Source organism: Capricornis sumatraensis, chromosome 5 (genome assembly GCF_032405125.1).
Source record: "Capricornis sumatraensis isolate serow.1 chromosome 5, serow.2, whole genome shotgun sequence".
NCBI classification, from domain to species: Eukaryota; Metazoa; Chordata; class Mammalia; order Artiodactyla; family Bovidae; genus Capricornis; species Capricornis sumatraensis.
This window is the reverse complement of record NC_091073.1, coordinates 20,268,540-20,289,780: the sequence shown is the minus strand read 5'-3', so window position 1 is coordinate 20,289,780 and position 21,241 is coordinate 20,268,540. Positions and strand designations below refer to the sequence as shown.

Here is a 21,241-nt window from a genome sequence, read left to right as displayed (position 1 = left end):
GAAAGAAAATTCTCATTATGGCTGATTGAGCTTGTAGCCAAACTATGGAGATTTTAGAGCTGATAAAAAGGAACAAGAGAGAAAACATGGGATGCAATAGGATGAAGTTTCCAGAAAAAAATATTTTTAATGAATGTTAGTATCCTTCATGTCTTCTATTAGTATATGGCTCAGAGTGCTCCTTGGGTGGTTGGCTGGGGCTTTACTGCTTTTATAAGATTAAAAAGGCTGAATTGCTATTCTTCTTGGAAATTGCATATCCCATTGGGAATAATTAAGGCTAATAAGAAGCTGGAAGCAGAATCATGAATTGAGTTAATGTTTCATTCTTTTTTCCCTCCTAGGATATCTTATTTGAAAAGAAGGTAAGCACCACATGCTTTGATTACTATGAATTACTCTAAAATGCTCACATAATCAAATCAGCATTATCATTCACATTAGAAGGTAAGGTGTGACTAAATAAAAATCCTTACTTTTTAAAAATGAGCTGCTCTATTTTGAGGCAGCCACTTAATTTCTTTTATGTTGCCATATCCATTGCAGGTTGGAAATTTTAGAAAAAGTAGGAAATATTTAAATGATTTTAGAGAGTGGTTTTAGGAATCAGTGATAATGCACATGACACAGTTTTGCTTCCTTTGATATTGCTTCCTTCATCCTAACTGGGTCTCAATACCCACTGCTCATGAGGGTCCTCCACTCTAGTATGCCTTGAGTTGGCCAGGATGAAGTAGTGTTCCTGGCTAATGGACAGGGCTCAGAGTCACCCCTGCTGCCTGATGACTGACTAAGCTCATTCTCCTCCCTGACGGTGCCCACCAGATCAATTGGCGAAGGAAGCCGGCCAATATTGGTTGGACAGTACTCAGCACAATTGATGACCATCAGCTTGCTGAGGACTGCTGTACTGGACGTATGTTTCTGGGTAGAGGGTTTAGAACATCTGAACTTCGTTTGAGAAATTGCTTCTTTAACATGAGGACACTTATAAGTAGTATCACATAAAATACTTCGGAGCCAACCAAAGCTTGTAGAGAACCATGCTTCACTGAATCATACATGGTCAGATACATCACTATTTTATGCGCCATTTAGAGAGATTTTTAGAAAGCTCTCTGCCACTTAAAATATGATACAGTGCCTTCTTGTGAGTCACAACTTTTAATTTTGTACTTAAGGCAAGAGTCCTTTTAGATGTACTTAGATATAGATTTTTAAATCCTGTATCACTTTTGTGCATACTTAAGAGAGAAAATATAAGCAAACAAAATTGGTTATTTCTGCAACTTCTTTGCATTCAAAGTCAAAATCTTCTGAATCACTTTCTGTCTCAGAGTCATTGCTGCCCTGGCTTTTGCACACAATACCGGCCCCTGTGCCACACAAAGTATAGATGACACAGCATTTCTTCAAGTGCTCTGGTTGTGCCTTTGGAGTTTTCTTCCATCTCATTCTGGAAGAGTGGGAGGGCATGTGCAGAAAACATCCGTTTCATCCTGGTCAAGCCTGACTCATAGAATACTTCTTCTGATTTCAACGATGTGAAAATAAGAAAAAAGATGCATTTCAGAATTGATAAACTATGGTTTAAATAAAAAATTTTTCCTTTGTTGAGTAAAGCAGTATTTGATATTTGTATATTATTGAACCTGGATGTGTTATATAGAAGAAAAACAGCAGAAATTCCAAGTCCACTGAAAGTATTTGTTTTCTCGTTTTAACGGACAAGTAGATGTTATATTAATACATCCATTTTTAATGGAGGTCTACTTTATTTAACCATGCCAACATTTAATACTGTATTAGCTGGCTCATCCTAGCTCAGAGTTTTCTTAGAAGAATTTAACAGAGAGAACAAAAGCTCCATAAATTTTCAAGGTAAAGTTTCTTCAAGGGAGTGCTCCGTTTCGTTATATGTTGAATGAGATTTAATATGCTGTATTTCACTGTGTGTTAACGTTGTGTTTCATTGTTGATTTAGTGTGAACGCAAGATTTGTGAATGTGAGAAGGGGGATCCCGGCGATCCAGGGCCTCCTGTGAGTATATTTCTGCTTTGAACTTAGGGTCAGCTCAGGAAGTCCTAGCCATGATAGTTTATCCTGAAAACACTGGGCTACTTTGTGCTGTTGAAAAGCAAATTGCAGCAAAAACGGAAATGTTGTGTCTTTCTTTTATTCCTAAAGGGATACATTCTGTCCTAAGAAATAAGCTTGGGATTTTACTGACCTGAACTGAGAGCAGATTTGCCTTAAAATCAGAGGTTCTTCCCACAAAGGATATTTCAGCATCTCTTCTGATGTGACAATTTGACCCAGAGTTTCTCAATACTGAAGTGAAAATACAGAGAAAGGGTTCATATAGGTCCTCAGTGAGCTAGGCAAAGCTTCGTCCTACTTTCAACTACAAACAAGTGACTGCTCCAGAAGTTAACTGTGTCTTCACAGTTAACCAAGAGCAACCCCAAAAATGCCTAGTGGGGAGGAAGCTTGTTAGGGAGCTCTAGATGTTAGTGAATTGTGTGAAATGGAAGACACCACTTGGCAACTGGAGATAAATGGCAGGATTTGCTAACATGGTTCAGTACTTGAAATGATAATCCCCAAAGACATGTGTGCTTCCCTTATATCCTGCCCTAATACCTGGTAGGTGCCATGTCTATTCTGGGAAGGTGTTGGAAACGACATCACAATGACTGGAGATGCTAGACATCCCTCTAACACACGCTTTTAGACAAGAGAGTGAAAAAGTTGGCTTAAAGCTCAAGATCATGGCATCTGGTCCCATCACTTCATGGGAAATAGATGGGGAAACAGTGGAAACAGTGTCAGACTTTGTTTTTTTGGGCTCCAAACTCACTGCAGATGGTGACTGCAGCCATGAAATTAAAAGACGCTTACTCCTTGGAAGGAAAGTTATGAACCTGGATAGCATATTGAAAAGCAGAGACATTACTTTGCCGACTAAGGTCCTTCTAGTCAAGGCTATGGTTTTTCCTGTGGTCATGTATGGATGTGAGAGTTGGACTGTGAAGAAGGCTGAGCGCCGAAAAATTGATGCGTTTGAACTGTGATGTTGGAGAAGACTCGAGGGTCCCTTGGACTGCAAGGAGATCCAACCAGTCCATTCTGAAGGAGATCAGCCCTGGGATTTCTTTGGAAGGAATGATGCTGAAGCTGAAGCTCCAGTAGTTTGGCCACCTCACGCGAAGTGTTGACTCATTGGAAAAGACTCTGATGCTGGGAGGGATTGGGGGCAGGAGGAGAAGGGGATGACCAAGGATGAGATGGCTGGATGGCATCACGGACTCAATGGACATGAGTCTGAGTGAACTCCGGGAGATGGTGATGGACAGGGAGGCCTGGCGTGCTGCGATTCATGGGGTCGCGAAGAGTCGGACATGACTGAGCGACGGAACTGAACTGATGATGTTCCTTCAGTTTTTCATTTTCTTCTGTGATTTCAAACCTTAGCGGTCAAGAGCCCAGAGGAGACATTTCACAAAAATGCATGAATAATGGTTTTGAACTGATGCTTGCATTTGGGGGCAAGGAGGGAAATGTGCACAGTGAATTTCTTAGACTCGGACACATTTTCTTCTGAGTCTTGGGTCTAAAACCTATACGTTTTCAAATCATTCTACCAATCAAGGCATCAGAAAGAAAGACTGTTTGTCTTAATTTTTTTCTTCAAAATACACACTAGATACATCACACGAAAATGTGGCAGTCAGTAGAATCTGATTTTGGTCAGAGTAGAGGTTTAACTTCTCCTTCCTATGCAGTCTTAGTTTATACTTGTTACACCAAGAAATGGGCAGGAAAGGTTTGCTTGGGATATTCAATCATGTTTTAGAATAAACAGAAAACTTACGATTGCTAAGCTAATCTGACAATTTCAGTCACTCAATATTGTTAGAAGAGATTACTGTACCATGTTTTTATAGGGATAGCCATATGTGTACATGTATGCATAGTCACTCAGCTGTGTCTGACTCTTTGGAACCCTCTAGACTGTGGCCTGTCAGTCCACAGTCATAGAACTATGTCATTTGGCATTTATTGAGTGTTCCCAAAACCGGTTCACAGAAGAGTGAGATTTTTGGTGATTTGAGAACAGGAAAATAAAATGCCTTTCTGGAACAAATCTGAAGAACTCTCTTATCCTATCTTTCGAAACCCTCCCTTGGATATCAGGGAGAGAGAGACATTATCTTTTTTTGAGCAAATCTAGAGAATCTGCCTATTCGAGACTGCGATCTCCCTGGTGTGTAGTAAGGGAAAGCAGAGTTGAATCTTTGCTTGGTAGGCAACGTTTTGTTTTTATAATCTTCTCTCATTTTATGGGATGAAGCTGATAAGAAATTACTGTAAGGTGTAGGAAACGAATAGAATGGCTGTTCCATATAATCTTTTTCCCCTTTGCCTTCAGGGTACACATGGAAACCCAGGTATCAAAGGTGAGCGAGGACCAAAAGGAAACACGGTAAATGACTAAACAGCTTTTCTTTAAAGCAATGTACTCCTTCTAGTTCTACTTAAAGAACAAAAATTAAGAAAACAAAGCCTTGTACTTTATGCCAATGCCAAAAAATATCTGATGATTCCTGTGAAGAATACAGGCTGTTTGCCTCCTGCATTATCTGTCTGGCTTGTATAAGCTTATATTTACAAATTCAGAGAAGCATATGGCCATTTCGGTCAATAGATTCAGGAAACCTAGGGAGCTGAATAAAGAGAAACTCATTCTTAAATAATGGTGGCCTAAACTGAGTACTACAATGTTTCATGAATCATTAATACGTATTCCAAAACACATTGTGGTTGGCACTTGAGTTTTAAGAATTAAAACTCCTTTATGAATTCCTTAATTCTTTTCTTTGTGTGCCATCCAAAAAAGCAAATCTTTGATTTAAAAAATTATATCATTGTTGGGATGGTCTTTCAAGAGAACAGAACAAATCATAGGAGACAGATTAACAAGTGTGACCATGTGAAAATTTAAAGAAAAATTGTATTCAATGAAAAACAATAATTAAAAGAAAGAGGAAGACATATACAGAAATGTTTATGTCAAATACAATGGACATTGAGGTAATTGCTATAATGCATCCGTCTGATGTCCTAAGTCACTTCAGCTGTGTCTGTCTGACTTTGTGACCCTATGAACTGTAGCCTACCAGGCTCCTCTGTTCATGGGATTCTCCAGGCAAGAATACTGGAGTGGGTTTGCATTTCCTTCTCTAGGGGATCTTCCTGACCCAGGAATCGAACCCGTGTCTCTTAGTCTCCTGCATAGGCAGGAGGATTCTTTACCACAAGCACCACCTGGGAAGCCCTGCCATAATGCATAACAACTTTATAAAATAGGTGAGAAATGAATAATTAAATGGTCAAAAGACACAAACAGTTTTCAAGAGAGGAAAAAACTCCAGTGAATAAAGAAATAGAAAAATGTCTAATTTCACTGGATAATGGATGAAATTTAAAGACTGACAATGAGGTGCCCTTTAATACTAACTATTCACATTTTAGAAACTTTGGACTCCAAGGCTCTTGGGGCATTTTGGAGGGGGCGGTGGAGGGAAGTTCACATAGTTCATATCTAGTTCACATTGTTTTTTCTGTATTTTAAATTTTAAAAAGTTTCTTAAAGTAACTAACATAGCAATATTAAAACAATAATAACTAGCAATATGGTGGAGAAACTACTTTCTTTTTCATTGCAAGGGTAACTTGGCACAAACACAAACATTTTGGGAAGCAATTAGGCACTACATAAGAAGCATTCAAATATTCAAATTTTTAATCCCAATAACTCCATTCCTGAGAATAGGTTTAGGGAGTTAATGAAAAATATAAGTTAGAAGCATGAAAGCATTTTGCAAATTGCCTGCTTGCCAAAGAGAGGGAACGTAAAGTATTCTTGGGTGGCTTTACAACACACACAAAGTCACACTCACACTCCTACACTCACCCACTTTCTACGGATCTGAATTAATGCCATCACGTCTTCTTTTTGTTTTGTTAAATACCTGTTGTAAGTCTTTGTGACCATTTCATTTATTTGGCTTGTAATTGTGTGCCACATAATATATTTTCCTAAGTCTTGCCGAAATCAAGCAATCACTCTTAAGGACATTTTGGAAAACATTCCAAAGCCCCTTGGAGAAAAGCCAGAGTGGCTGGCTCTGAGAGAGGCCACAATGGTCTATTTGAGAACAACGGCCGTGTTGTTAAACTAGCATGCGAGTCTCAGCCTGAGCTGTGAAAACATACCTGCATTCTGCACCCTATACATCTGGCTTCACTTCAAAGGGCAAAGGCTATCTGAACTGCTGGTTTCTTCCTTAGACTGCATGGTGAGAATGTCAGTCAGTGGTCAAGGTCAAAGATACTTTTCCCATCGGGTTGACCTATTAATCTGAGAATTCTGAGGAGTGCATTTTATTGAGCAATCACTTGCTCTGCAGGGCTGTGGAATTTTGACTGAATTTTTTCTTGTCACAGGGTGATGCTCAAAAAGGGGAACCTGGAGAAAGAGGCCCAGGGGTATGTACTTGACTGAAATGCCTTCCTAAGAAAGTAATCCCAGGATGCTAAGATTCGGTAATGGATCATTTTGACCCCTGCAGTGCAAGTGCAAAAATGATTTATGTCTACCTGTGCTCTGGATGGCTCAGACAGGCAATCAGACAGATTATGATCTCAGAAGCTGAAATGTGAGGAGAAAATACTCTGTCCAAAAGGAGTGAGGACGGGACAGAGTGCTCCACCACATGACGCCCCTTGATGCTCAAGCTGAGATTTGTGAAAGGCTCAAATGAGAAAAATATTTTGCTCTGCGTCTTGTGCTTTTTACAAAAAATAAAAAGATTAATTTAAAGATCCGGGGAGCCTAAGAATGACATCATCTCAACTATGGTTTTGTAAATCCAATTCTACAGGCAAAAGAAGAGATCATTCTGGTTGATTTATCATCCCTAAAATTAGATGATGTCAGAGACTGAACGACTGAGAAATAATTACAATACATTTCTTCTTTTGCATTTTCCTGGAGAACTGCAGTGGTGTAGCAAATAGCAGAGAGGTATACAGGAACTTAAAAGGAAGCTGTATTATGTTTCTCTCTCAGCTTATCCCCTTGGATGAAAAAGCCCAGGACCCAGACCCAGAGGTTTAAAAAACACTTCTCTTGGCGTTTGTAATCAATGTCATGGAAAATCTGATAGAAAGCTTGATACGCTCAATGGAAATTCCTTCAGAAATTTGTGTTATTCATTCAGGAAAGACTTCATTTTAGGTATGTTCTATGTATAAAGCATACTGTTAGTGAAAATAAAATTAAGACAAAGTACTTATTTTCAGGAAAATCCATTATCTCAGAGGAGAGGTAAAACAGCTATAATACGAAGCAGAATGTCAAAACAGTATAAAAATTTCATGTGTCAAATATTATGTATAAAGGGCATTCAGAGACTGGAGCTGTCAGAGTGGGTTCTATGGGATGAGCCCTCACGAGTGAAGAATGAAGGAGAAGGTCAGATCAAGACGGACTGGGAGGTGGAGGGGCAGGCACTGCGGCTGGAGAGCGCTGTGAGCAGCAACCAGGGGGAGGACAGAGAGCGAGGAATGGTGAAATGGGGCCTCGGGAGGAGTGCTGGCAGACACAGCCTGAGGGGCCGAGTGGCTGGCCCCTGATGCCTGGAAGGCTGGGCTTTGCTGGGTGATGGACTCCCCTTGAGATTTTAGATGAGGCACATGGCCCCAGAGCTGTGGTTTTGGATTAATTGGGCCTGGCTCTGAAAGCAAAACCGAAGTGGGGATAAGCAGAGAGTGTACTTTGAAGAGGTCTGTTGCTACAGGCCGCATGAGAAGTAACAGGGACATTAATTAGCCAGAGCTGCTCTGGCCAATGTGAGCCTCTGACCACGTCTGCTCAACCGGCGGTCAGGACAGGCAGGCCGGAGGGGCGGTGTGCTGGCGGAACGGACTGCACACTGGATTTTGATGAAGTGAAATGAAGCAAAGTTGCTCAGTCGTGTCCGACTCTTTGCAACCCCATGGACTGTAGATGACTCAGTATCAAAAAAAAAAAAAAGATAAAATGTCTCACTGATAATTTTTTAATATTGATCATGTGTTAAAATGACAGAATTTTGACCTGTTAGGAGACATAAAACATATTATTAAAAATTAATTTCACCTGTTAATTCTTACATTTTTTAAGTGGCTATGAAGGAATTGAAAATGATATATGTGGCTCACGTTATATTGGACAGAACTGAGCTACGGTGATGACAAAACAGAAAGGAGGGGAACATTGTGAGAACCACGAAGGTGCAGAAATGCAGGGATGTGGTGACTCACTCTGCCTCAGCTGGTCAGCAGGATTTACTGAGCACTTGCTATGTGCTGGGCCCTATATTGCGTGCCACGGAAATGGAGGTGAGCAAGGTAGAGAGACCGTGTTTCACGAAGTGTTCACGCAGCAGGAGGCAATCAATAGGTGAATCAGTGAGTAAGAATTCCAGTCAGTGAGAAGGTTCCATTCAGTCACTTAGTCACATCTGACTCTTTATGACCACATGGACTGCAGCACACCAGGCCTCCCTGTCCATCACCAACTTCTGGAGCGTGCTCAAACTCATGTCCATTGAGTTGGTTATGAAAATACAAAACAAGGTCACATGGGCTCCTAGGCAGAAAGAGCAGTAGGTACAAAGGCACCAAGGCGGAAGAAGCTTGGTGGGCGCAGGAAATGGGAAGAGAGCCAGAGCTCGAGGAAGAGTTGGGGTAGAAGATGAGGCTGGGAGGTAGGCAGGGGCTGGATCGCATGGGCCTTGATTTGTAACTAAGGGCCCTGGGACCTACATGCAGGTCCCATGGTGGAGACTCTGTGCTTCCATTGCATGAGGCATGCGTTCGATCCCTGGCCAAGAAAAGTTCCTGTGGTGTGGCAAAAAAAAAAAAAAAAAAAACACTAATTATACACATAGGTGTAATTACCAACAAACAAGAAGCTCTGTATGAAACCAAGTGCCCTGGAAGCTGTTGGAGAATTTTAATTCGTTGGATTAAAAGAATGGAAGGGGTAAGTAGAGAGAAAAGATGATTATAAACTTTTGATTTCTGTATGATTTGAAATATGATGGTACCATTAATAGAAATAGGAAAGTCAGAAACAAATTTTGCAGAGACCAATGAGCACAGTGTTGACTGTCTTAAATTTGAGTATTTTAAAACTAATAAGTAAAACCAGAGATCTCAGGGAAAAAACTAAAAAGAAAACAAACAAACAAAAAAGCAAGAAAATAAAACAGGAAAAAAATTATGCTATAAAAAATAACATTCCTTTATTTTTGTAAACTGTATTGGCTCCTTCCTAAATATAATCTCACATTTCTGAACATAAAATAATGACAGGATTTTAAATATGATGGTGGGTTAGAGGGAATGCAGATCACCCAAGATTCCTGAGATAGGAAGTCCAGCTTTTTTTTAGTGCTGAAAACATGAATTGTTTTTATAAAGAACACCAGTTTAACTATGGGCTTCAACTTTAAGCACTATACTAAACCTTAAACCATTTACGTGGATAAGTGTTTCCAACATGGATTAAATTGTACCGTAACATTTCCTTCTTTTTACTAGTTTTACTCTTCAATTTCTCAGTGACTGCACATTTGGAGAGAAGTGTTATTTGTTTCCTAAAGTTTTCCTTTTTATCTTTTGTAAAGAAGTCCTACACAACAAAATTTTGTACTCTGATTCACACGTAACTACATTCACATCTTGTTTATTCCACTGGTTTCTCCAGCTCACTTAAAAATATATATTACAATTCTATTTTTACACTTGGAAACTATAGTTGTGTGAAAAAGACACTCGATCCAGTTAAAGACTTGATGTTGCTTAAAGCTGGTAATTTCCCAATCAGGTTAAAATTCAGTATCGTGCTACTTAAAGGACTGTGGGCAGTGACACAACGGAGAAGGCTGTGCAGCGTTCCCAAGAGTGACACACAAGAGCTGCAGAATCGCTGGCCCCTTATTTAGCGTGGGATAAAATATAGTAACTTAAAGGTCACTGTCTCACCAGGGTTGACAAAGGAACCATTCATTTCCTTGATGCTCTATATTCGAGACCGAATTTGAAAGGAGGACCTGAATGGATATAAATATTTACGGGCATTTTAAAGGTCATTCTCTCAGCTCGTTTTCAAAGCCAGTTTCTCTAACAGTCTCCATGGAACATCCTCAGCTGTGAGAGTTCATAGTTTAAAAGTCAATATAACAATTTTGAAAGGACTGTTATAGGTTGTCACTGCTACAGTGAGTTTCAGTGTATATAGTCTCTCCTTTTGCTTTGGGCCAAAGGGTAAGAAATTGGGTTTGAAAAAAAAATATGTGGAACTAAGAATAGAATATAATAAAAGGAAACATGGTTCTTTTCTTCCCTCTACTATATGCACATTCCCTAAGAGCAAAGATAAGTGAACGAGCTTATCTTTACATGGTCTTACTTTCCAAGACTGTACAAATGTGCTTTGTTATACTTTATAAATGAAAAACATCAGATACTTCCTCAAACTATGCCTGCTAATATCGTATTCTACTTTTCTTTTTTAATTAGGGAATCCCTGGGTACAAGGGTGAGAAGGTAAGTTGGTAACAACAAATAGAATTTTATAAAGAAAAATAGAAACATAACTGTATTTATATACTCATGTATATGTGTTAGTCACTTAGTCGTGTTGGACTCTTTGTGACTCCGTGAACTGTAGCCCACCAGGCTCCGCCATCCATGGGATTCTCCAGGCAAGAATACTGGAGTGGGGTGCCATTCCCTTCTCCAGGGGATCTTCCCAACCCAGGGAGCGAACCTGGGACTCCTGTATTGCAGGCAGATACTGTCTGTGCTACTAGGGAAGCCCGTTTATAAACTTAATAAAAGTTATTTTACCTTATTTTTGGAAGTCTGGATTCTCAAATTCCTAAGTACATTTTAAACTCTGTTAACATAAAATAATAATAGAACTTAAGATATGGGTATATGCTATAAAGAATAGAAGGTGGCCCAAGATTCCTGAGATCAGAATTTAGTCTCTCTTAGTCCTGCAAATATGAATTGTTTTTAATACAGAATCCTGACTTTTACAGCCATGCATCACAAGGATCCAGCCCAAAAGTTTCTATATACAAAAGAATACAGCAATACTGCAATTAGGCTAGTCCCCTGGCACTTAGCTTCCCATGAAATGTAGACATAAGACCATCTACCGGGGGAAAGAGGATGGGTCATCCTGCTTAAGCAGTAAAGAACTACTTATTTCATTTAGTCAATCATCTAGGTAGAACTTGCAGGAGAAGTGAATTTGACAAACAAAGGTTGTGAGTTGTTATTTTATGATTATTTGAAAATTACAAATTATGACATCAAACTGATTCAAAAGAAATGAATGTGTTAGACTGGAGTTCAGGAATCTTTGAGAGTGTTCAGTTGTTCATTCCTAAGTTTATGCTGCTACTATTATATGCTCTCTATGGTCAGATAAGCTATTTAAAATCAGAACATGTCACTATCATTCATTCTGTCCTAAAACCCTCAGACCTGGGCAAGTGAAAGTGTTAGTTGCTCAGTCGTGTCTGACTCTCTGCGACCCCATGACTATTGCCCACCAGGCTCCTTTGTTCAAGGAATTCTCCAGGCAAGGATACTAGAGTGGGTAGCCAGGGGATCTTCTGTAGCCAGGGGATCTTGCCGATACAAGGATTGAACCTGGGTGCCCACATTGCAGGTAGGTTCTTGACCATCTGAGTCACCAGGGAAGTCCAAGGCCTGCATTACAGGGTCCTGTTCTGGGTCCCCTCCGACCTCCTCACTCATGATGGAGCCAGGAGTCTGCAGGGTGAGAGGCCCATGGCCCCTTCTCCCGGATCATCCTTTGGGTACTAACACCCTAGAAGACCCTGCCAAATGGGTCAAGGCTCACACAAACCTCTTTCCCATGTCCATCGTCTTCCTAGCCCTGAGGGAAACCAAATGGAAGCTTTGCTGGGGCAGGAGGGGCCATGGAGGGGGCTTTGTTACACTGCTTGGGGCACCTTCACAGACACACACTCACAGCTTCTTTTGCTGTGGAAGGAGCTGGAGATGGGAAGTGAAGTGGGAGCTGGGCTGTAGGTCGGTTGCAAAGGTCTGCAACATGGACCTCTGAGGAATTCCAAAACTCCTTTAACTTTTTACTCCTTTTGTAGGTTCATTTGTCAAGAAAGGAAGTTAGAACAGTACTAGTTTATTAGCTTGACTTGTAGCTTTCAGCTACTTAGATATATGGTATGTGGGCCTCTGCTTGCACTCTTGCCCCAGGGCCCTTGTAAACATTAGAGTTAAACCTACATACAAGCAAATAAATATATTCCTAAACTGGAAATGTTAGGTCTTAAAGGGGAAGAGTGCAAGAAATGCCATGATTCTGTACTTGGCCATAAGAACATGGACAACTCAATATCTTAGAATGTCTGTTTTTTCATCTGTATAGAACTGGATCAATGCAGGCCTCCTTAATTTATCAGGCTTTCTCGGTGGTTCAGTGGTAAAAAAAATCCACCTGCCAATGCAGGGGATGTGGGTTCGATTCCTGAGTCAGGAAGAACTGGAGAAGGACATGGCAAGCCGCTCCACTATTATTACCTGGGAAATCCCATGGACAGAGGAGTCTGGTAGGCTACAGTCCATGGGGTTTCAAAAGAGTCAGGCATGACTTATGACTAAACAAACAATTTACAGGGTGATTGGAAAGTGAAATAGAATAATGGATGTGAAAATGTACTGTAAATTATTAGCTGGTCTATAAATATATGGGTCTATTATAAAGAGACAGGGAACAGATGAAAGTATGGGAAAATTAAGAAAGTGTCATGATTGTAAATAATTGTGCTAAATGGGATTCCCTGGTGGCTCAGATGATAAAGAACCTGTCTGCCAATGCAGGAGGTGCAAGAAATGTGGGTTGGATACCCGGGTTGGGAAGATCCCCTGGAATAGGAACTGGCAACCCACTCCAGTATTCTCGCCTGGAGAATCCCATGGACAGAGGAACCTGGCAGGTTACAGTTCATGGGGTCAGAAAGAGTCTGATATGACTGAGTGAGCAACACTAACTAAATTGTCCCAAATACATAGAGCCGAAGAAAATTCTCCATGGTGCCATCTTGATTTACACAATATGTTAATTATCAACACCAGGAAACTCTCTGTATATATATATTTAAAAGATTCACTTAAACTTCTGGAGAATAATAAGTTTACTGGAGGGGCCCTTGTTTGGAAAACACAAGATATCAGAGTGAAAGGACCCTGAACTATCCACATTCAAGCCAGAATTTCACCTGAAGTGGCATCAGAAATTGGAGGCTGGGAACAGAGCTAATCTGTTCAGAGTTTTCTGAAGTGCTTGCTCTCAGGAACTTTGTAACTGTGACCATTCCACAGGGATTACTGAGCCCACCAAAGAAGAAAATGCATTTGCAGAGGCAAATAACATGAGTACAGCATTTTCATTGATGGCAATCACCCTCAAACCAATGCTGCCTCTCAGGACCCTATAGCTAACAAATCTGTCTGGACAAATGGAAAGTGAGTTTTTAGCCAAAAGAATTTTGAGCATATTTACAGTACTTTTCTGTTTTATATTTTGGTGGTTGGCTCATTTTATTCCCACTCATATTTATTTCCATTCATTTTACTCCACAACAATAAATTAATTGCTTTCTAATTGATTCTTCAAGAGTGATTTTCCATTTGCATTGAGAAATAAACGTTCAGCTTGTTTTCAGGGAAAGCTCAGTTTTTCCTGGGTCAGGCTGACTCACAATATGATGGGGAGAGAGGACAGATTGCTTCTGAATAGAGGCATAGTTGGATGTAAAAATTGTACCTCCCTCTTGCCTGCTGCAGATGCCAGCAATATCCCAGGCAGGACCCCAGGCAGAATGTCAGGTTAGTGAAGAGTAACTTGCAGACCATGCCCTGTTCAGCTCCGGGTGGTTGAGGAAGAACACAGACTTGGTGTCTAACAGACTCAAGATTGTGGTCACGAACAAGTTGCTTAATCTGTCTGAGCCTCATTTTCCTTGTGATGAATGGAGACATATATGCCTTGCAAGGCTGTTGTGGGGATCAGCAATAACATCAAGACGTTTTGGCACACACTCTGCATCCATAATTGGTGGTCACAATTATCATTTCCCTTCTTAGAGCAAAGTGTGGTCGGCAGGTTGGCTGTCAGTCTGCAAACTGTTGCTATTTTGTGTGGAGCTGAAGCTTGCAGCAGAGTATAAATCCACTGTATCATTAAACGTCCTGTTTAGCTTAGCTGACATTTTTCATAGCAAGGTTTCCTTAATGAAGGAAGCAGGGCAGTGACGTTCGTGCTAGCATAAGTTACTTACGTCATTGTGTATTAGTGGTTCAAGGCAGCACAGAGATAATAAAACAGCAGCAGAAATAGAAACTCGTAGTGACGGCACTGGATTAAGAGTCACTGGCTGGCATGGACGTTGATGTAAATCATCTACCCTCCCCAACAGAACTGCCTTCTCTTAAAAATATGAATTGCTTGGAGGCTCAGAACAAACAAATATATCTGTGAGCACACTTTGAAAATTCGAACTTTAGTTGTTTTTCTAATTGACTTTGTTACTTTTAAACTCTAATTATTAAAAGTCTTAGAAGTCTGATAAAATGGATTAGGATTCAGAGGCCCCAGTTCTCATTCTATCTGAGCAAGTCACATTTAAATCACAAATTTTCATTCTGTGAGACTGAGCTAATACTATCTACCTCAGACGTGATTTACATTATTAAATGATTAAAGATTTACATCAGTGATTTAAATGATTTACATCGATGTCAGATTAACTGAGATAATGTCTATAAAATAACACTAATAATAAACAGCAATTTAATTTTTCCCCCATTAATATGCCAGGAGAGGCAGGACCGTAGGCTGAGATGATGGAAAATACACAGCACGCTTGCCGCCACGCCTGACCCTCTCTCTCTCTCTCACTGCAGACCTTGCTCATTCATCGTGACTCCCTTCTCTGTCAAGTCAGAACATGCTCTCAGAACCTTTTCCTCACGGATTTCTAGGCAAACGCTGCTAACTGATCAAAGTTGGTGCTCAGGCCAGAGCATGCGGTGTTGTGGGAAGAACAAGGTCTCTGACTCTGAGTAGACCTGGTTTCAGACCTTGACTGCTCTTTACTAGCTCAATGATGGAGTGAAGTTATCTTATTGAGCTTCAGTTTCCTCATGTATAAAATAAGATGACAGTGAAGGGGATCAGGAGGTACAAACTGCCAGTTATAAAATAAATAAGTCACATGGATGTAATATCTAGCACAGGGAATACAGTCAATATTTTAGAATAACTTTGGATGGTGTGTAATCTATAAAAATGTTGAGTCACTGTCTTGTACACTTGAAACTAATCTAATATTGCAAGTCTACTATACGTCAATAAAAAAAGACATCTAAGGACCAAACTGCAAAAAAAAAAAAAAAAAAAAGGAATGGCAAAACTGATCTCACTAGGCTGTAATGTGGATTCAATTAAATCACATATACGCAAAGGGCATATAATATATCGTAGATGCTTATTAAGCCTTAGTTTCTTTCCTCTTAATTTCATCCATGTCTCAAAAATGGGAAGCCTCATTAGGTGGTATTACTAATTTGATTCTGTTAAGTTAGGAATGACTCAAGGATAAAATTTTTCAGAGTTCAATGCGCAAACAACCCACAGTATTGAGGATAAAATTGTGTTTAATTCATCAGACTGCTAATGTCATAAGATTCTGCTGGGAATCTTATAAAAAGAATCCTAACACTGAATGACCATCTTCTTTATCTTGTGTATTTATTTTTCAGGGTGAACGTGGAGAATGTGGTAAACCCGGCATAAAGGGTGACAAAGTAAGGAACATGCTTTTTAAAATGCTAACAGCTGTGATCTCTTTGGGGCTGAGTTTCCTTAAGAGGAAATCCTGGGAAGCATAATGTTGCTCTCACTACTGGAATTAGAGAGTCACCGTTCAATTTTCACATCTGTGAAACATGAAGCCGAAAACAAAGCCACCCCTAACTTTAGTTAATGGAGCCCTCACACGCCTCTGCGGCACCCTAACCTTTGGGACCAGGCCCACTAAATGTTAATGGTAAAAGAGGAACTTAACTGGCAAAGTCAGTTTAAGATCCAGCTGGATCAAAGTGGAATAGTTTTCCAGATGTAAATTAAACCCTGAGAACAAGTACCTTCCAAAACAGAATGAAGAACTCTATGAAATATGTTAATGAGCTACTTTTCAATAATAGGGAAGAACTAGGCACAGATAGGGGGTTTGAAACTGAAAATGCAGCCAACCACAGATAACTGAGTAGTTATTTACCTTTCATTAGAAAATAAATAGGAATAAAATATGTAAACTGGAGACATATTAAAATATTAAGGAGTTCCTTAATGGACCAGAAATACACAGAGAGTGTATTTGAAACATGATAAAGGATCCAAAATAGTACAGAGTGAAAGTAGATAGTTTTGTTAACTGTTAACAGCATGCCACCAACATAATAAAGTGTTTCAGTGTCCATCTTTTAATTATGGGAAGAGTCCAGGAGAGAAAATAAGGCAGAAGGTAAGAAGAAAAGGAGAAAATAGTGACCCTGGCCTGTTAGCTAAACGCTTTAAATAGCTTGAGACTTTCTGAACGCTTTTAAACTACTGTAGAGTTAAAGGACAGGTGAATCTGAAAAATGTAGGCTTGGTAATTATCTCTGGGAAAAACGAAAGGTGTGATAATGAATGGATTCTTCCCAGAGAATAATTGAAAACGGGAGATGGACATGGACTTGAAAACAACTGAAGAAGGGACACACAGAACAGAAATGAAAGTCAAACAATAACTGGAAAAACTATGTGAAATAAAAATGGCTGACAAAGATTTAAAGTAGTTCATTGACTAAGATGCCAGGGGTTGCTAAATGCCCTATTATTTTCAGTGCTAGAAAGAAAGAAAAGAACTGACAATTATAAATGTAAGATGGGGTTGATTGTATAATGTATTCCGATATCAGAGATGTAAAAATCTGAAAAAAGGCATGTCTAAAGTCAAAGAAATGTAGTGTCCTTGACATGATGAGTTCAGGTAAGTTTACATGTAAAATGCACAAAGAACAGGAAAATACATAAAACAGAAAATATAAATGGATAATAAATGAACATATAAGCAGTCAGAGAAGTAAAATTTAAAACATTAAAATATTTTAGCAATAAAATATTAAAATAAAAGTAATATATAATACTCAGTATTGATGGGGGTTCTATAAAATGAAGATGTATTCTCTCTGCTCAGGTAGTGAGAATGGAGATCTGAGCACATTTATGGAGGAAACGTTCCTTTATCCTTCCATATGGAAAGATAAGAGAGACAAGAGAGAGTGAAAGAGAGCCTTAAATGTGCTTACAGGCTCTTTGCCAATCATCATCTTCTAGGAAATTACCCTTAGGGATAGATCAGAAGTTGAACAAAGATTTATACACACAGATATTCACTATAATATCGCTAACAATAGAAATCATAGGAAAGAACTTAAACGTCAAAACTAGGGAAATGACTAATTATAATTATGATAGATTCACATTCTTAGATATTATTCCATTTACTAAGAGTTTTTAATGACATGCAAAATATTTTTGATCAAATGGAAGACCAGATAAGGAGGACATAAAATTGGATATACATTTTGATCAAATTATTTAAAGAAAAAAAATCTATTGGGAACAATATTGTATGAAAATATGCCTAAAATGTTAACAGCAGTTGCCTCTGTGTGATTGTTGTCCGTTAATTTAGTTTTTTCTATAATTGTCATGGTATAAATATTATAAATAAGTTACATTTTGGTAATAAAAAAATAAATTTGAGAAAAGAGAGACTAGATTATACTCTTATAGAAAGAAACTTTAAAGGGCTTCCTAGTTAACAGACATATTGAAATATTTTGTTAGAAGAGTATTGAGTATAAACTGTGTTTTGCCAAGTTCCATGTCCTGAAGATGGGGAAGAGAGTGATGTATACATTGTGGAAACTCACTTAATTTAACTGATATTGCCTTGTTGGAAGAATACAGTATTCCACAAAGTATACTGCTTTCTAAAATTCTGACCAAAATTTCAAATATATATAGGTAACGAATTAATCCAAAATTGTAGTTGCACGGATTTTCTTACTAAAGAAAAGCTGGAACCCAAGGTGGCTTGTTAATAAGGATCATTTTGTTAACAATGAATCTGATGTTTGGATAAGCTGGGAAGACTGGCCATTACTGAGAATAAAGTCCCTTCTGTGCCGCCTAATATCACTGCAAACTAAATAGATATTTAGAATATCTTACTACTAATTTTATTTCACAGGGATCCCCAGGGCCAAATGGACCAAAAGGACCCAGAGGAATTCAGGTAAGGGAGTGAAAACCAAATCTAAGTCTGTATTAGAATCATCTAGGAAGCTTTTAAAATCCCTTTGCCCACTTGTACCCTCTACCAATTCAGTCAGAAGATTCCCAGGTAATTACAGTGTGAAACAAAGTTTGAAAACTGATGCTCTAATATTTTGAATAACTAATCCAGGCTCCCTCAAGATAGTTACCAGCAGGTGAGTCTACTTAGAGAGTAGCTAAAGAGTAAAAGTTAGAAAAAAAAAAATAGAGTCTAGGAAGATAAAAGCATAATGTCAAAGCAATTGAAAACAAAATGTACCTATGTTTGCACTGCTGCTGGGAAAGCTATGCATTTTATCTAAATTACAGCACTTGTATTGTTCCATCATAAGTAGTCACTGCTCAATAACATGCAATGATTCTTCCAGAAAATGATTCGAATCAGTTTTTTCCAGTCTGAGGACTTGCCTTGTCTAAACTTGTAATGGGAGGAGTGTGTGTATGCGTGAAGTGCTAATTTCAGCATTTCAAAAAGTCTACTGAAAATTATACCTTTACCCCAATTTCCTAGACGACATCTTGTTAACCATCATCTTCTTTGTTCTGGTCTGGAATTGTGTCAGGGCAGGGCAGTAACTGATTATTATCAAAGGGTCATTGGACACTCCAATTTTCAGTTATATGCCTTAGATATTAATACGTATTTTTAAAAGCTGTTTAATCAAAATCTTCCCAGAAAGTGGTCCAGCACAGGAATAATGGTGGAAGCACAGGTTTAGGAAATGAACAGCTCATCAATAAATATTCGCTCCCAGCTTTAGGTACTATTTTAGACGCTGTGTGTTTGACACAGGGAATTTTGTCTCATCCCATTTCTCCATGTGAGTAACCTTCACTTAACTCTGAGTCAGACAGTCTTGACTTCCAACTCCAGGATCTCTAGGGACCCTTATGAATGATTCATTCCTCATTGGCCTTTTGTACGCGGAACTAATTCTTCATTTTCATCCTGGAGCAGGGCATTGCTGGACCTCCTGGGGATCCAGGCCAGAAGGGATTTCAAGGCAATAAGGTAATCATACTCATCGGTTATAGACAGGCAGAGTGCCTTTCCCCGATTGACCTATGGTGATGCATGTTTTTATTAAGCAGGAGTCCGTGGATTCTTCGGGGATGAATCTTTGGGAAAACGTAATAATCTCCAGGTGTCACACACAGAATCATGTTTAAGTCTATGTAGGAAGCTAGTATCATAGTTTTTCATTTATTATATTATTCAAAGGGGCATTATTAAATGTAACCATTATCCAGAATTTCTGCAGAGTTTCCGTCTTACTCCTGTGAGTTAGTCATTTTATGACTCACTAGAAATTGAAAAGTAGTAATAAATAACACAATTGAAATCACTCTATTGCCCACAGGTAATGTCAGCTCAGTATACAATTGATAAGTGAAAGGGATTTATAACTTTCATATTGACAAAAATTAAGCTTTTTAATTGAAATAGTATAACCCTGTGGCTCAGATAGTAAAGAATCTGCCTGCAATGTAGGAGACCAGGGTTTAATCCCTGGGTTGGGATTGAAGGGAATGGCTACCCACTCCTTCATGGGCAGAGGAGCCTGTTGGGCTCCATGGGGTTGCAAAGGGTCGGACTTGACTGAGCAACTAACACTTTCAATCTCAACTCTCAGTATCAGCCTTGTAATGTCATTCCACAGATAACCAGGCAAGACAGCCAGGGCGCAGTTGAATAAGTCAGATAGAACCAAAAGACGAGATAGAAGGGATCTTTAAAAGACCAGTTTATAAGATCCTGTTTTCCAATGAGAGTTACCATTAATTTGCAGAAAACAGGCATTTTAGTGCCTTTTTAACTCTTCTAAATGCTTAGAAAATTTCAGATACAGTAAATACCCAGTAAACCTTTTGAGTTAGTGATTGGAGTTCCATAGAATTTATGGTAGTAATAAGAGGAGACGATGCTGTCCCCAGAGGACCCTAGGTAAAGCCAGTCTTTTAAGGGTGCTTTAAATTTAAGTTGTGGGGAGCCGGTGGGCTATTTGAATGTTCTTTTTTCAGAGAGAGGTAAGGGAAGGACACACATAGCATTTTTAATGAGATAATGACAATGCGTGATTTCCCAGGGCAGTTTTAATTGGCAAATTAAAACAGAATGAGCTTCTCAGCAGGTATGTGCTTAAGCTTCCTCTGGGGAAACTGTCTTTTCCAGTCCTTGCTGCTGCTGCTAAGTCGCTTCAGTCGTGTCCGACTCTGTGCGACCCCATAGACGGCAGCCCACCAGGTTCCCCCGTCCCTGGGATTTGCCAGGCAAGAGTACTGGAGTGGGGTGCCATTAGGGAAAGAAATGGCTCTTTTGAATACTGAGTAGACGTTTTTTACAAAATTGCTTTGGCCGTAGGTAAAAATCCTGCAGCCAGAAAAAAATATATATATATTTTTTGACATCCATACTTATTTCTTGGATTCTGTAGTCACCTAAGATGATAATTTTCACCTGTTCATAAAAAAGAGGCTTAAAATCAGGTATCAGATTTGAAGTTTGCAACAGTGATATAATTATAGATATTTTGAGTCACGAGGGATATTAGAATCATACCAGCCCAAAGTTGTCATTTTGGAAAAATGAGAAATGAAGTCTGGAAGTCAGGGCATCTGTGGAGATGCTGGGCTGGGAGCTGGACATGCAGCTTCAGGAGATGGCTGATGGC

At 39.3% G+C, this 21,241-nt stretch overlaps 1 protein-coding gene across 1 annotated transcript in view; it reads left to right on the top strand.

The window, feature by feature from the left end:
• The window catches only part of COL28A1 (collagen type XXVIII alpha 1 chain), a 172,996-nt gene that overhangs the window by 7,657 nt on the left and 144,098 nt on the right, over nucleotides 1–21,241 (top strand). The window contains exons 3-10 of the mRNA XM_068973166.1: nucleotides 345–365; nucleotides 1,985–2,041; nucleotides 4,434–4,487; nucleotides 6,512–6,553; nucleotides 10,637–10,663; nucleotides 15,941–15,985; nucleotides 18,484–18,528; nucleotides 19,528–19,581. Coding sequence (XP_068829267.1) covers nucleotides 345–365; nucleotides 1,985–2,041; nucleotides 4,434–4,487; nucleotides 6,512–6,553; nucleotides 10,637–10,663; nucleotides 15,941–15,985; nucleotides 18,484–18,528; nucleotides 19,528–19,581 — 345 coding nt within the window. The remainder of the gene's footprint in view (nucleotides 1–344; nucleotides 366–1,984; nucleotides 2,042–4,433; nucleotides 4,488–6,511; nucleotides 6,554–10,636; nucleotides 10,664–15,940; nucleotides 15,986–18,483; nucleotides 18,529–19,527; nucleotides 19,582–21,241) is intronic.